Below are 13,921 nucleotides of genomic sequence, written 5' to 3'. Positions count from 1 at the left end.
ATAAATTTCTGTTGTTTAAGCAATCAAGGCTGTGGTACTTTGTTTTGGTAGCCTGTGGTGATTCATTTTACGTAACAATACCAACCTGGCTGAAACACAGTCCAGGTATTTGGCCAAACATTACTCAGGATGTTTCGGTGGAGATGTTTTTGGAGTAAGATTAACTTTTAATTGCTGGACTTTGAGTAAAGTAGATGCCCCTCTATTATGTGGTTGAACCTCATCCAATCAGTTGAAGGACTTAAAAGAGCGAAGCTTGACTTCTCCTGAACAAGCAGGAATTCTGCCAGTGGACTGCACTTGGACTCTGGCTCTTCCCTGGAACTCCAGTCTCGCAGCAGATTTTTGGACTTACATATCCAAAATCATGTGAGCTAATTTCTTGAAAAAGATCTCTCTCTTTCTCCTCTCCTCTCTCTCTGTTCACATCTTGTTAGTTCTATCACTCTGGATAACCCTGACTAATACACAGCCCTAGCCAACTGGTACAGTATGTGAATTACATCTCAGTAAGGCTGTTAAAAAAACTTAAAAGGCTACATCCAAATTATTAACAGTACCTATTTGATGGCAGAATTTTTAAGGTTTATTTTTATTTTAGTTTATCTGTACTTGTGATTTTTGTCACCATGGGTTCTTTGTGTAAGGGTAATCTAAGAAAAGATGTCCATCCAGAGGATGTTTAGAAGCAAGGTTAGATAATACAGAGCCCAGAGGACATGGGAATATTGTGGGATGTGTTTTAACACCACTTATTGTGAAGATTTGGATGGTGTATCCGCCAAATTATACCTCCTACCATGAGAAGAAATCTCAACATGAAACAGTGATATGATTGTGCTGCTAACTTTGTTTCCTAGAATATGTGTAATAAAGGAATTTTATTTTCCTACCAACTCTATGTTTTTGCTATTTTCAGTTATTCTTTCATTCAATCAGCTGGCGAGCTTTTATGAGCACCTGCTGTGTCCAAAGGCTGCAGTAGATGTCAGAGATGGAAAGACAGACAGACTCATGTGTGTTGAGCGGTGTACAGCCATGGAGTGAGCCAAGAGTTATTTGGGCACATGGGAGGGGCAGCCAGCCAGCAGGGTATGGGGTGGGAAGAGAGGCTTTTTTAATCCTCAGGATAATCCTGCAAGTTAATTTTTTTTTTTTTTTTGAGACAAAGTCTCACTATGTCGCCCTTGATAGAGTGCTGTCGCATCACAGCTCACAGCAACCTCAAACTCTTGGACTTAAGTGATTCTTTTGCTTCAGCTTCCCAAGTAACTGGGACCACAGGTGCCTGCCCCAACGCCTGGACAATTCTTTGGTTGTAGTTTTCATTGTTGTTTGGCAGGCCTGGCTGTATTTGAATCTGCCAGCTCCGGTATATGTGGCTGGTGCCCTAGCCCCTGAGCTATAGGCACCAAGCCATGCAAGTTAATTATTGTTATTCCCTTTTTATAGATGAGTAAACTGAGTTTTCTTCCAAGAGTAGAAGAAAAGGACTTGAGCCCAATTAATTTTGACACCAAAGTCCATATTCTTTCCACTATTTTATGTCTGTGTGTCTAGAGCATTGCCAAGTGGACAAGAAAACAGGTAGAATACACTGAAATATCAATGTCATGTTTACTTTGAAGTAAGGGCCTAGCTCTATGGACACTATATCATTTGTCTCAGTTTCAATTACCTTATCCCACCTTTCACTAATCCTCATAATTGCCAATAACAGTAGTGACAATAATAGCTAACATTCATTGAGTGTCTCCTGTGTGCAGGACACCATACCTGGTGTTAAACAGGTTCTGTTAATCAGTCACATCACAGCCTCATGAGGGGCTCTAATATTGTCCCTACATAGACAGGAAAACTGAGGCTTCGAGAGTCCAGTTATGTGCTGCTTAGTAGCAAAGCTAGGATTTAATCCCAGATCTGACTCCAAGAACAAGGTTTTAATCATTTAGCAGGAGCATACCCAGTCACTACAAAAGTTTTAAGACAGACTGTGTTATGGTCCATGGTTTTGCTTCCAAGAAACACAGTCAACAGCGTCTTTTCTGATTCACCCGGGCAGGTTTCAGTTTGCTGGGCTTATCAGTGTTGCTGGGAGGGCTCCACTTGTTTCTATCTGCACAGATTTTATGCTTCTTGATTTTTGTATCACAAAACTTTCATAATGACCCATGTACCCCAAACCAGAAAACTGACAGCCTAAAAACTCACTGCCAGCTGCTTGCTTTTTTAATTAGAAGAAAATACTGGAAAATAACTGATCTTCCTGATCACAAGACTGAGAATTTCTCTTCAGCCCCTGAAGAGGCTCTCCTTAGGGGAGTTTCAGTGATTCTATTTCATCTAGAATATTTTTTGTGCTGCTCTAGTCCTGAGTTGTCCACATTGAGGCTCTGGAACTCCCTCTGGGTTGCTCTAAGAGACAGATACTGGTGGGTGATATCTGGATTTGGAACCAAATGGGGCCCTTTGCAGATTTTGTTGGGGGAGAGGGCTCTGGTGCTCCATCCACCCAAGCTATTGGTGCTCTCCTCTCTCCAACTCGCCCTGCAGGAATCTGGAGGCTCCTTGGAGGGCCAGACTCTCTTCAAGACAAGCCAGGCGGCATCCCTAATGACAAAGCACTGGAGAGGCCTTGGAAGGGATGGGAAAGAGGGCCAATTGTGCTTCCTTCCTCAGTTCAACCCTGTCTACCTGCTGACTGTGATGCTTTTTTCCTTACCCTGGGGTGAGGGATGGCCCTAGCTCCCAGGGCTCCTGAGGCCTGGGAAATTTTGGGCAGAGGACGAAGGAGAATAAGCCCATGGTCAAGGCTTTGGTTGTGGGCTGAGAAACACCCACAAATCCACTAAGTGTAAGGTAAATCAGCTTCAGTGTAAGGGAGATCTAGTCCAGGACAGGAAAAGACAACTTTAGGAAAGTCATTTTCTTTCTATGGAAGTGTTCTCCCTGTGTTTAACTGACCCAGGCTGGTCTTCCACAAGGGTGGCTTGGAGTCTACAGAGCTTAGATTACAGGACTATGCCTGACCTTCAGGAGGGAGGACAGGGAGTGATTAGCCCCGCTCCAGGAAACACATGCTGTGGTGAAGGTTATAAACACCTTAGAGCTAATGGGACAGGTTCCCTGCTAATGGGACAGGTGCACCATCTCTTTTAAAGTAGGGATGGTGAGAGAAGGGGGCCTCAGAGAGTCTTTCCCAACCCCAATAGATCTGGGGGGCGTCATGGACAAGGCTGCAAGCAGGTCAGAGACAAGTCATCATCACTGTGTCTTCCCCTGAGGCTCCTCCCCGACCTGGGGCCCCTCACCCACGGTAGGCAGAGGGCTCTGGAATCCGTAGGAGGGTCCTCTGCATGCAGACAAGAGAGATGGAAGAGATGGTGGGGGCAGCTGTGGGATTGGCCTGGATCTGGCCAGGAGACCCTCAGGGCACACCCTGGGCACTGACCACTCTGATGTTTCTGAGCAGTGAGGAGCTGTGTCTGCTGAAAGGCAATGAGAATGTGGCCTCCAGGGAAGACAAAGCTGCCAGTGGTGGCACTGCTGGCTTGGCTGGGGGTTGGGGGATTAGCACTGACTCAGATAAGATAAGTACTCAGCGCCCAAGGTCTGAACAAGGAACCATGGGAGCGGGACTTGTGCCATTGCCCATACTGGGACAAAGGTCACAGTGCCCACCTACTCTGATGATGGAAGGAGGGGCTTGGACCAAGACAGGGCTGGTGTTCCTGAAGCTATTATGATAAGCATCAGAAGGCTTTGTTTGCCGATGATCCATTATACCTCACCCTTTTGGAATCTTTTTTCTTTTTTTTTCTGGACACCTATTTAGAAATCTCAGGATCTATTTTATACAGCAGGTGGGGGGTAAGCTGAATTAAAGACTGTTAAGCAATCCTAACAAATGGGATTATTTACGGTCATCAGGGTAATTCCATATAGAACCCATTTGATAATGGTGTCACCCCAGTAAGTGGCTGTGGAGACCTTTACCCAGTGGCCTACTGAACATCCTTTATACAATAAAGAGAAAGCGTATTTTCTTTTTTCTTTTTTTTTTTTTTGTAGAGACAGAGTCTCACTGTACCGCCCTCGGGTAGAGTGCCGTGGCGTCACTCAGCTCACAGCAACCTCTAACTCTTGGGCTTACGCGATTCTCTTGCCTCAGCCTCCGGAGCAGCTGGGACTACAGGCGCCCGCCACAACGCCCGGCTATTTTTTGGTTGCAGTTTGGCCGGGGCTGGGTTTGAACCCACCACCCTCAGCATATGGGGCTGGCGCCCTACTCACTGAGCCACAGGCGCCGCCCGAGAAAGCGTATTTTCATAAACAAGTTAACACCCTTGCAACACAAATGATATTAGTACTAAACAACTGCTAGTGATACATTATAAAACAAAATGTCCAATTACTTATGCTACTATTGCATTTAATTAGTTTCTAGGAAATGAGAAAACGCATTTTTTTAGCAAGCTAACTCATTATAATTCCTATTGCACTTCTGCAGAATTAAATCCAATTGCTATGAATCCCTTAAACTAATGTTTGCTTCCATGAAAGTGTAAAGAAACTCTAAAAATGGCCTGATGATTATAAAGATTCACATAAATGAAGGAAACATTTGTTAAAAGTCCACTGTGTACCCAGGATTGTGCTGGGGGCCGTGGGTTTGGGGTGAGGTCCGCCAAAGGCTGGCACACAGGCCTCGTTTTCCACAGCCTCACAACCCATGTAGTAATTTAAATACAAATTGGTTAAAGGTAGAGGCCTTCGTAGCAGGGCAAAGAGCATGGGGAGAGATTGATCAGGCTAGGGAGGCCTTTCAAGGGTTTAAATAAGGCCTGGAAGAAATGGCTTACATGGGGGTGGTTATAGGGAGGATAGCATAAGTGACAACTGCTAGATGTGACAAATAGACACAAAGTATAGATATTTTCAAAGAAATGAAAGGCATTGTCTTTGATGGAAATGTGAGTCTGAGAGGTCTCTGAGCTGTAAGGACAGCAGAGGGGAAGTGGGGCTGGTGCAAGAGGTCAATAGCCAGATGGTGGGGTCAGGACACTGGCAGGCCTGGAACACTGACCGAGAGGACAACAATTCTATTGGTAAGGAGAAGACCCCGAGGTGGTACAATAGCCTCATATTCCTGGAAGGTGACTCCAGAAGCAAAGTGTTGATTGGACAGGGAAAGAGTCAAGGAAATCAGTTAGAAAGCTTCTGCAGGGATCTTCAAAAGGGCCTGAGCTAGGGCAGTGGGTGGTAGGGAGAAAAGCAGATTTAAATCACCATGGAAGAGAAAGAGTTAAAATCAATGTGCAAAGACAGCAATTAAGAATGACTGTCCTCAAATACAGGATGTAGATGTTTACTGCATTGGGATAGTTAACTTGATGGGTCACCTGGGCTGGGCTACTGTGCCCAGATGTTTGGTCAAACACTTTTCAGGATGCTTCTGTGAAGTTGTTGTTTGGATGAGATTAAGATTTAAATTGGTGGATTTTGAGTAAAGCAGATTACTCTCCACAACATGAGCGGGCCTTATCCAATCAGTCAAAAGCCTTAATACAACAAAGAGTGACTCCCTGAGTAAGAAGGAATTCTGTCAGCCGACTGTCTTTGAAGCAAATTGCAACTCTCCTGAGCCTCCAGCCGGCCCACTTACCCCATCTGATTCTGGGCTCACCAAGTCTCCACAATTGCATGAGCCAATTCCTTAAAATAAATCTCTCTCTCTCCTCTCTCCCCTCCACCCCATTCTGTTGGTTTTGTTTCTCTGAAGAGCCTTGGCTAATTTATCTTAGCTGGGAGCCAGATTTCTGGCATGTAATGTCCATGTTGTCCTAATCTTGACTTCTCTAATCTGTTTTTTGTGACTTTGTCACCCTCAGTAGACTGCTGTGACATCATAGCTCACAGCAACCTCAAAGTCTTGGGCTCAAGTGATTCTCTTGTCTCAGCCTCCCAAGTAGCTGGGACTACAGGTGCCCGCCACAACCCGTGGCTATTTATAATTTTTTTTAGAGACAGAGTCTCATTTTATCACCCTCACTAGAGTGTTGTGGTGTCACAGCTCACAGCAACCTCCATCTCCTAGAGTCTCACTCTGGCTCAGGCAATCCACCTGCCTCCCAGAGTGCTAGGATTATAGGTGTGAGCCAACACTCCAGGCCCTTCTGAGCCTGTTTTGTCATACAAAAAGTGACAGTAAATAATCCTGCTTTGCATGTCAATGAAAGCTGTTGCATTTGGGGCCACAATAAAGTGAAATTAGGAGCTCTGGGGCCAGGGCCAGGGCCAGGCACAGTGGCTCCTGCCTGTAATCCTAGCACTTCAGGAGGCTGAGGCAGGTGGGTTGCCTGAGCTCACAGGTTAGAGACCTTGTCTCTAAAAATAGTCTGGTGTTGTGGTGGGCATCTGTTGTCCCAGCTATGTAGGAGTCTGAGACAAGAGAATCGCTTGAGCCCAGAGTTTAAGATTGCTGTGAGCTATGACGTCACAGTACTCTACTGAGGGTGACAAAGTGAGACTCAGTCTCAAAAAAAAAAAAAAAAAATTAGGAGCTGTGGAGCTCAGAACTCAGAGGTCTTCACTGTCAGGTGCCTGACTATGCAACCCTGAGAGTGAACACCTGCTAAATGTTAGTCCTAAGTGTCCCTTTTGCCTCACCGTAGCCTGGGCCTGATTGTAGAGAACGAACATCAGAATGAACCTTGGTCAGAAGTGTGGTGGCCTGCCTGTCTGTAGTCTCTTTAAGGGCAAGGATCATATGGTTTTTAATCTGATATTTATATTTCCTGCACTCCAGTGTTGGGCAGGGAACCTGGGGCCTAGAAGATTCTCAATACATGTTTATCGAATGAATAAATACTTGTTCTATGATGCAGAACAATGAAAGCAAACGTGATAGGCGAATGAATACTGGGGCACTAAATAATCAGAATCCAAATAGAAATTCAGCCAGGAAAGCATTTGTTGCACTATTGTGTCCAGAGAAGATCTTGCCCTAGAATGAGTTCAGTATTTAAAACCTACTTTCCAATGTGTAGAAGAATGGAATGTGGGTAACTTTTGATCAAAATGTGTATAACTTGTAGTTAAAATCAAGGTTAGAAGCCTTGATACTGGAACAAACACATGATTCAAAAAGGCGAAACTTCAAAGTAGAAAAATATTCTATTAAATTTACAACATTCAAAGTGCTTTCCTCTCACATCTGTTACTGAAGGGAATTTTTTAAAATGTCGTTTAATACAAATACTTCATCCTAAAAGTAAAGACATAGATGTCACTGTCTTGCTAGGATGGGGTTTGCTATGTTACTTAATTACATTAAATGTAATTTCTGCTCATCCAAAAAATTAATCACTCTTTTTGTTCTCTTTTTCTGGAATAATATATGTATAGTGTAAATGAATATTCTTTGGGGGGAATGAAGTCGTCACATAAAATCTGCAATAATGAATTTAGCTTTGCTTTTATTCTAATGGTTTAAATTTCAGGAAAAAATAGAAAAGCTAGAATTCTCTTTTCTCTAGGGACTGAAATCAAAGAGAGAAAGACAGTTAATTTCATTCTTATTCACCTACTCAGTATGGTGAAATGAACCCCCCCTGGGGTGCTAAGTGAAGGGCAAGCCTGCACACACTGCATTAGATTTAACCAGAACTGAATGGATAAAAGAAAGTGAGCGTAGGGCGGCGCCTGTGGCTCGGTCGGTGCTGCGCCGGCCCCGTGTACCAAGGGTGGCGGGTTCAGGCTTGGCCCCGGCTGAACTGCAACCAAAAAATAGCCGGGCGTTGTGGTGGGCGCCTATAGTCCCAGCTACTCGGGAGGCTGAGGCAAGAGAATCGCTTAAGCCCAGGAGTTGGAGGTTGCTGAGAGCTGTGTGAGGCCACGGCACTCTACCGAGGGCCATAAAGTGAGACTCTGTCTCTACAAAAAAAAAAAAAAAAGAAAGTGAGCGTAATTATATTCCTTTTCTATGATTAAATGCATTAACCGTCTCATAGATAAATAAATATAATATTTGTTAGTTTTCAGAAGAATTGAAAAGTGGAAATGCTGCCTTAGAACAGAGGCACAGAGGTCTGCCTCCTGGCTCAGCACTCAGCCTTCACCACCTGCCTCCATCCTCCTTCCCTGCCTGGCTCCATTGCTATTAAACAAACAACCCTCCCCCCCCCCAAAAAAAAAAAACCCTTGTAGTCTATTTTTAAATGTATTCTGTTGGGGAAAGTACCTAGAAATTAAGCACCTCTTAGATTCTTTTTTTAATGCCTAAAATATATTTTTTAAAAAGATCTATTATCTTTTTTTTTTCTAATTGAAAGAAAGAATCCCTGTTGATTTATTTCTTTTTTCTTTTTTTCTTTTTTCTGTTGATTTATTTAAATTGAAAATAATAAATTCTTTTAGTAAGAAGATTCAAATCAGATAGAAAAGTATACATTTGAACTAAAAGTTTCCTTCTTCACCCAATTACTTTGTTTCTAGGAAGGTTCTGTTAATGATTTCGTAAGTGTCTTAAAAAAAAAAAGGCTATATATGCCAGCATGTATCTCTTTTTAAAAATGTACACAATTTGAATTATAGTACATTCTCTTCTCCACATTGCTTTTTCACTTAATTATATAACTTGGACATATCTTCAAATCAGAACATGCAGTACAGCCGTACCGTATTATCTTTATAATGTTTCCCGGCATAACATTAAATAAAGGTGCTCTAATCTATTTATTTAAACTGTCCCCCACAGATATACATTTGCAACAATTTTTTACTATTACAATGAATACTCTTCAATGAATACCCTTTCATGTATCTTGACATCGTCTTTCATATGTGTTCACAAGGTAACCTGGGCCAATTCATACAGTTGTCTAAGTTGTACACTGCACAAAATGTCTCATCTATGCGGGCACAATGAGCTTTGCAGACGTCATAACTTTAAGTGCTTATTATGATAATTTTCTGGCAGATAGACATAAAATATTTTGGCCAAGGGTTTCCTTATTCTAAATTGCACAAAATCATCATGGCCCTCAGTAAATTACTATTAACAGAACAACTGAATCAAAGGGCATTCAGGCAGTTTGCACGTTACCTGTTTCTCTTTCTTTTTTCTTTATCTTTTTCTTTTTTTTTTTGAGACAGAGTCTCACTATGATGCCCTTGGTAGAGTGCCATTGTGTCACAGCTCACAGCAACCTCAAACTCTTGGGCTTAAGCCATTCTCTTGCCTCAGCCTCCCAAGTAGCTGGGACTATAGGCGCCCACCACAACGCCAGGCTATTTTTTTGTTGCAGTGTTTAGCGGGTCCAGGCTGGGTTTGAGCCTGCCACCTTTGATGTATGTGGCCAGTGCCATAACCACTGTGCTACAGGCACCGAGCCTGTTTCCCTTTCTTTCTGGGGATCATCTGATGCACAGCCCTCTGAAGGAATGGACACCAACAGCAGAGAAAAAGCCTGCTCTAATCCATGGCATCTAAAACCTGTATAGTTGGTTCCCAACCACACATATTCGAATGTCTTCTTATGTTCTTTTCTGGAGGAATTAGATAAACAATCTTGGGAAAGGTGCAGTAAGACTGTGATGGAGTGGTGGGAAGCTAGTATTATGGAGTCAAAAATAGAGTCATCATGATTCATCTGCTGTTCCGTATAGAAAAGAATGTTCCGGGCGGCACCTGTGGCTCAGTGAGCAGGGCGCCGGCCCCATATGCCAAGGGTGGCGGGTTCAAACCCAGCCCCGGCCAAACTGCAACCAAAAAATAGCCGGGCGTTGTGGCGGGCGCCTGTAGTCCCAGCTACTCGGGAGGCTGAGGCAGGAGAATCGCCTAAGCCCAGGAGTTGGAGGTTGCGTGAGCTGTATGAGGCCACGGCACTCTACCGAGGGCAATAAAGTGAAACTCTGTCTCTACAAAAAAAAAAAAAAAGAAAAGAAAAGAATGTTCCACTGTTAGAGGACATTCTCGCACAGAAGAGTCCAGCAGTAGACAATTTAATGACAGCAGCACGCATCGTAAAGCACTTTTGGTCCTGGGTTTATTTTTCTGTGGGTCATAGTGTGCCTGACGTCGCTCTCATTGTCATAAAATGCCTACACATTTGTCCCTCTGTGGGAGTCTACTGGATTCCACTGTGAATGTGCAATTGAAGGCAGAGCAAATGCAAGGCTGAGACTGTGGCTGGTGTAAGAGGAAGGAACGTGTTAAGCAATGTTCAAAACAAATTTAAGGGCAGCGCTTGTGGCTCAGTGAGTAGGGTGCCAGCCCCATATACTGAGGGTGGCGGGTTCAAACCCAGCCCTGGCCAAACTGCAACCAAAAAATAGCCGGGCATTGTGGCGGGCGCCTGTAGTCCCAGCTACTCAGGAGGCTGAGGTAAGAAAATTGCCTAAGCCCAAGAGCTGGAGGTTGCTGTGAGCTGTGATGCAACAGCACACCACCAAGGGCAATAAAGTGAGACTCTGTCTCTAAAAAAAAAAAATTAAAATGGAAGCAGGCAGGTCGGGGAGAGGGAGGAGAAGAAACCGAGTTAGAAAAGGTAAAGGCCTGGGAAGAAGGCAGGCCCTGAGAGTCAGAGAGGCATCCTCAGAGGCCAACGGCGGAGTCACAGAATGACTCGGCTCATAAAGCAGGAAAGGAAGCGAAACATTTAGATCGCAGTGCACTGACTAGCTTTGAGACTTGAGGTAAGTTTCCCGCTCACCCTGGCCCCTCAGTTTCACCATTCGTCAAAGAAACATGAGAAGGACTCCCTCCGAAGGTTGAGGGGACAAAATGACAAATAGTGTTAGAACGTTTTTAAACACAGAAACAACATTATGTATGCAGTGATGTCTGTGGAATTGATTTGGCCTCTCATGGTGCCTTGATACAATTCTTTCCCATAATAAAGCCCGCTTCGCTTTCTCACTAGGCACTTGCAGAAGTAGGAAATGTAACGTGAGAATCTTAAAAGTTTGCAAAACTTCATGACTTGTATTATGTATCACTAGCAGTTATCAGGGACAGATAGCCTGAAAAGGACTTATTATTTATTTCGTGTGACAGAACTCTGATCTGTTCTATGTTTCATCTTCAAGGACAAAATGTAACTCTTGTCAACTACAAGCTTGTTTAAAGGACAGAGACATTCCTAAACTTACTTACATTTGCCTTTTATCAGGACCAGCACCAAGAGAGAAGCTCAGGTAAGACCACCTGGAACATGCCAAGGTTTCACTGATTCTGTTACACACTGAAGTTCAACACAGTTGACTGATTGCTCTAGATTTAATCAGTCCATCTGGAGACGTTTACATAAGGGGCTTATGTGATGATATGAGGGTAATTAATGTCTTGGGCGGCTTCAACTTACTCGCATTTATTTTATACTGAATTTATTCCTGGGCCATAAATTGTTGCTTCTTCAGTTTCCTCTAGGATATCTTTGAGTTTAGGATAGGAGTTTGTTCCTTTTCAGTATCATTTGAATGTGGCAGGGAGAACTTCAGTGTAGATTAATCTGCTCACGAGCTCTGGAAGTACGGGGCACATCTTGGGGACTTTGTTCCCCTGGATATGCTCAGTGATCAAAATCTTTAAGTTCAGCATCATTCTCTGTGTTTTTAAGCATGTGCCAAAAAAATTCTGCATTCTTTTTAGGCCACCAACCCTGTGTCCAGCCCCACTGTCTGGCCCGGGCACACCTTCCAACTCTGCTGTGGTAATGATGATGGAATGACACACGCTGCTTCTATAAAGTGACATCATTCAGATACTTGGTGGCTTTTTGGATAAGCATAACTTGATGGCCTGGGCAGTTTCACAGGTGTTCTTAAAAGGAGCAAGAAGACTCTTGATTTCCATGATTTTCAGGGCTTTTTCTGGGTCGAGTAAGTAGCCAACCATTTTTAGAGATCATCTCTGGTCAAGAGGCCACAGGGAGAGCTTTAGCTTTTTCTTGCATTCTGGAGCTAATAATGACAGTCAAGCAATAGAGTCAGGGAAAGGGAAGGCAGGACAGCCAGGTGGGGGGTCAGACAAGGAAACCGCTGAGAGCAGCCTTCTGCTTAGAGAGTTGTGTAACTGCCTCTGGGCATGAGGAGACCAAGGCGGCAGGGGGCTCCTGCTCCCCCCCAACTCCCCAGCATATTGGAAGCTGAGAGATAAACCCGGTGCTTCCTCCTGCAGCATCTATTTCATTCAAACATTCAAAGCAAAAAGAGCATTGCTTTTATATTAGAACAAACACACACAGAGCGGTGGGAAGCAAATGAGGCAGGAAGTTGAGAAGAGCCTCCCCAGATGTCTGCTTACCCCTGCTTTGCCTTCGGTGCAGGTGGATTGCAGAGGAGTTTGGGGAGCATCAGGCTATGTGGCTCAGCCAGGGACAGCTCCCCTGTCTCTCCATGCAAGCCCAGGCGCAGATGTTCCTTCCCTTGCAAAGAATTTCCTGGGTGACTGCCCTTCGACTCTCGGGGCTCTTTCCCGACTCCTCTCTGTGGCACTTACCAACTCCTGCCTGGCCAAGTGGACCCAGGAGGCCCAGTCGCAAATCCACAACTGCTCAGTTCTTTTTGAAGGCAGAGTCTGGGTATTGGTCCTACCTGCTGGGCACTCAGCTTCCCTCCCTGGAAATAGGATCGCAATAAAAATTTAAAGAATGAACAACGAAAGAATGAGAAGTTGATGTTTCCAATCCGTAGCTGGAATTTTTTTTTTTTTTTTTAGAAAATCAAGAGAGGGTTCAGCCTAGCTTGGAGGTATTTCCTGAAAAATGAGAGGAAGGAAATGTAAATTCTGACAATTCCTATTAGGGCACGCTCACACCGGGAGGTGCTTCTGAAGATCCTGGAATGAAAGAGGAACCTCTTTGGGGACTTTCTTGTCCTCATTTTCTAAGTCTAACCGGAATACGAATTGTTGATTTGCTTTAGTTTGCCTGTGGCCCTTTACATCAGTAATGCAGGCTAAATAATCACACTTTTTGCTTTTTCTAGTTGTCTTAGCCCTTTTGTATTTCTGGCAATAAGGAAAATAGAATTGTTAAACTCTTAAATAATTATAGTATGTTATTGTAAGGACATCCTGTCATCAGTTTATCAACATATTGCAATCAAATTATCAAAGAACCTTTCCCTCTAATTCCCAGAACTATGCTGGCTGTGGTCTCAGGCCACATACGGAAAATTTTGGATTCCCGTGGGCTGTGCTGTGTCTGTGTCTGGGACTCTCTGGGGCCATTAGCTGTGCCCATGGCCTTGGTGAGAAGCTTTGAATAGAGCTGAAGTCAGACCACTGCAACTACCAGGAAGGCTGCGGGTGCCAGTTCTGGTTCTGCCCACGATTATTTTTCTTTTTCTTTTTTTTAGACAGAGTGTCATTCTATCACCTTAAGTACCCTGGTGTCATCATAGCTCACAGCAGCCTCAAACTCTTTGGCTTGAGCGATCCTCTTGCCTCAGCCTCCCACGCAGCTGGGACCACAGGTGCCGACCATCATGCCTGGCTAGTTTTCTATTTTTAGTAGAGACAGGGTCTCACTTTTGCTCAGGCTGGTCTCAAACTCTTAAGCTCAAGCAATCCACCTGCCTTGGTCTCCCAGAGGGCTAGGATTACCCTCTCATTTTCATGCCAACACATCGCCATGTCTGTGGCTATCCCCAAGATGCAAAGACGGGCATCTCTCTCCTCTCCAGAGCTAACCCTGCCCCAGTGCCTTTGACCTTCCCCTCCACTTCTTTCTATTTACTGCCACTACTTGGTACCACCCACATCTTAGGGCTCCCTCTCAACTGCTGGCAAATATGCCCAGGCTTTATTCTATTTTCAAAAGTGCCCAAGAAAACCAAAATGCCTTTGCTTGACCTTTTCTAGTCTATTTATTGCTTTCCTTTTGCAGCAACCAGACATCTCAATTTTCTCTTTCCT

General features: G+C 44.1%; 1 protein-coding gene across 3 annotated transcripts in view; it reads left to right on the top strand.

Annotated features, from left to right (window-relative positions):
* Positions 1 to 223: 223 nt before the first annotated feature.
* MRO (maestro) overlaps positions 224 to 13,921 on the top strand; it is a 30,768-nt gene continuing 17,070 nt past the window's right edge. For 2 of the 3 annotated variants that reach the window (XM_053571856.1, XM_053571852.1), the window contains exon 1: positions 224 to 369. In XM_053571856.1, coding sequence (XP_053427831.1) covers positions 368 to 369 — 2 coding nt within the window. In that variant the 5' untranslated portion in view covers positions 224 to 367. The remainder of the gene's footprint in view (positions 370 to 13,921) is intronic. The other variant, XM_053571853.1, reaches the window with a different exon arrangement.

The sequence above is a fragment of the Nycticebus coucang genome, chromosome 19, assembly GCF_027406575.1.
Source record: "Nycticebus coucang isolate mNycCou1 chromosome 19, mNycCou1.pri, whole genome shotgun sequence".
NCBI lineage: Eukaryota > Metazoa > Chordata > Mammalia > Primates > Lorisidae > Nycticebus > Nycticebus coucang.
Note: the sequence above shows the minus strand (reverse complement) of the source record. Positions and strands in the feature narration are given on the sequence as shown.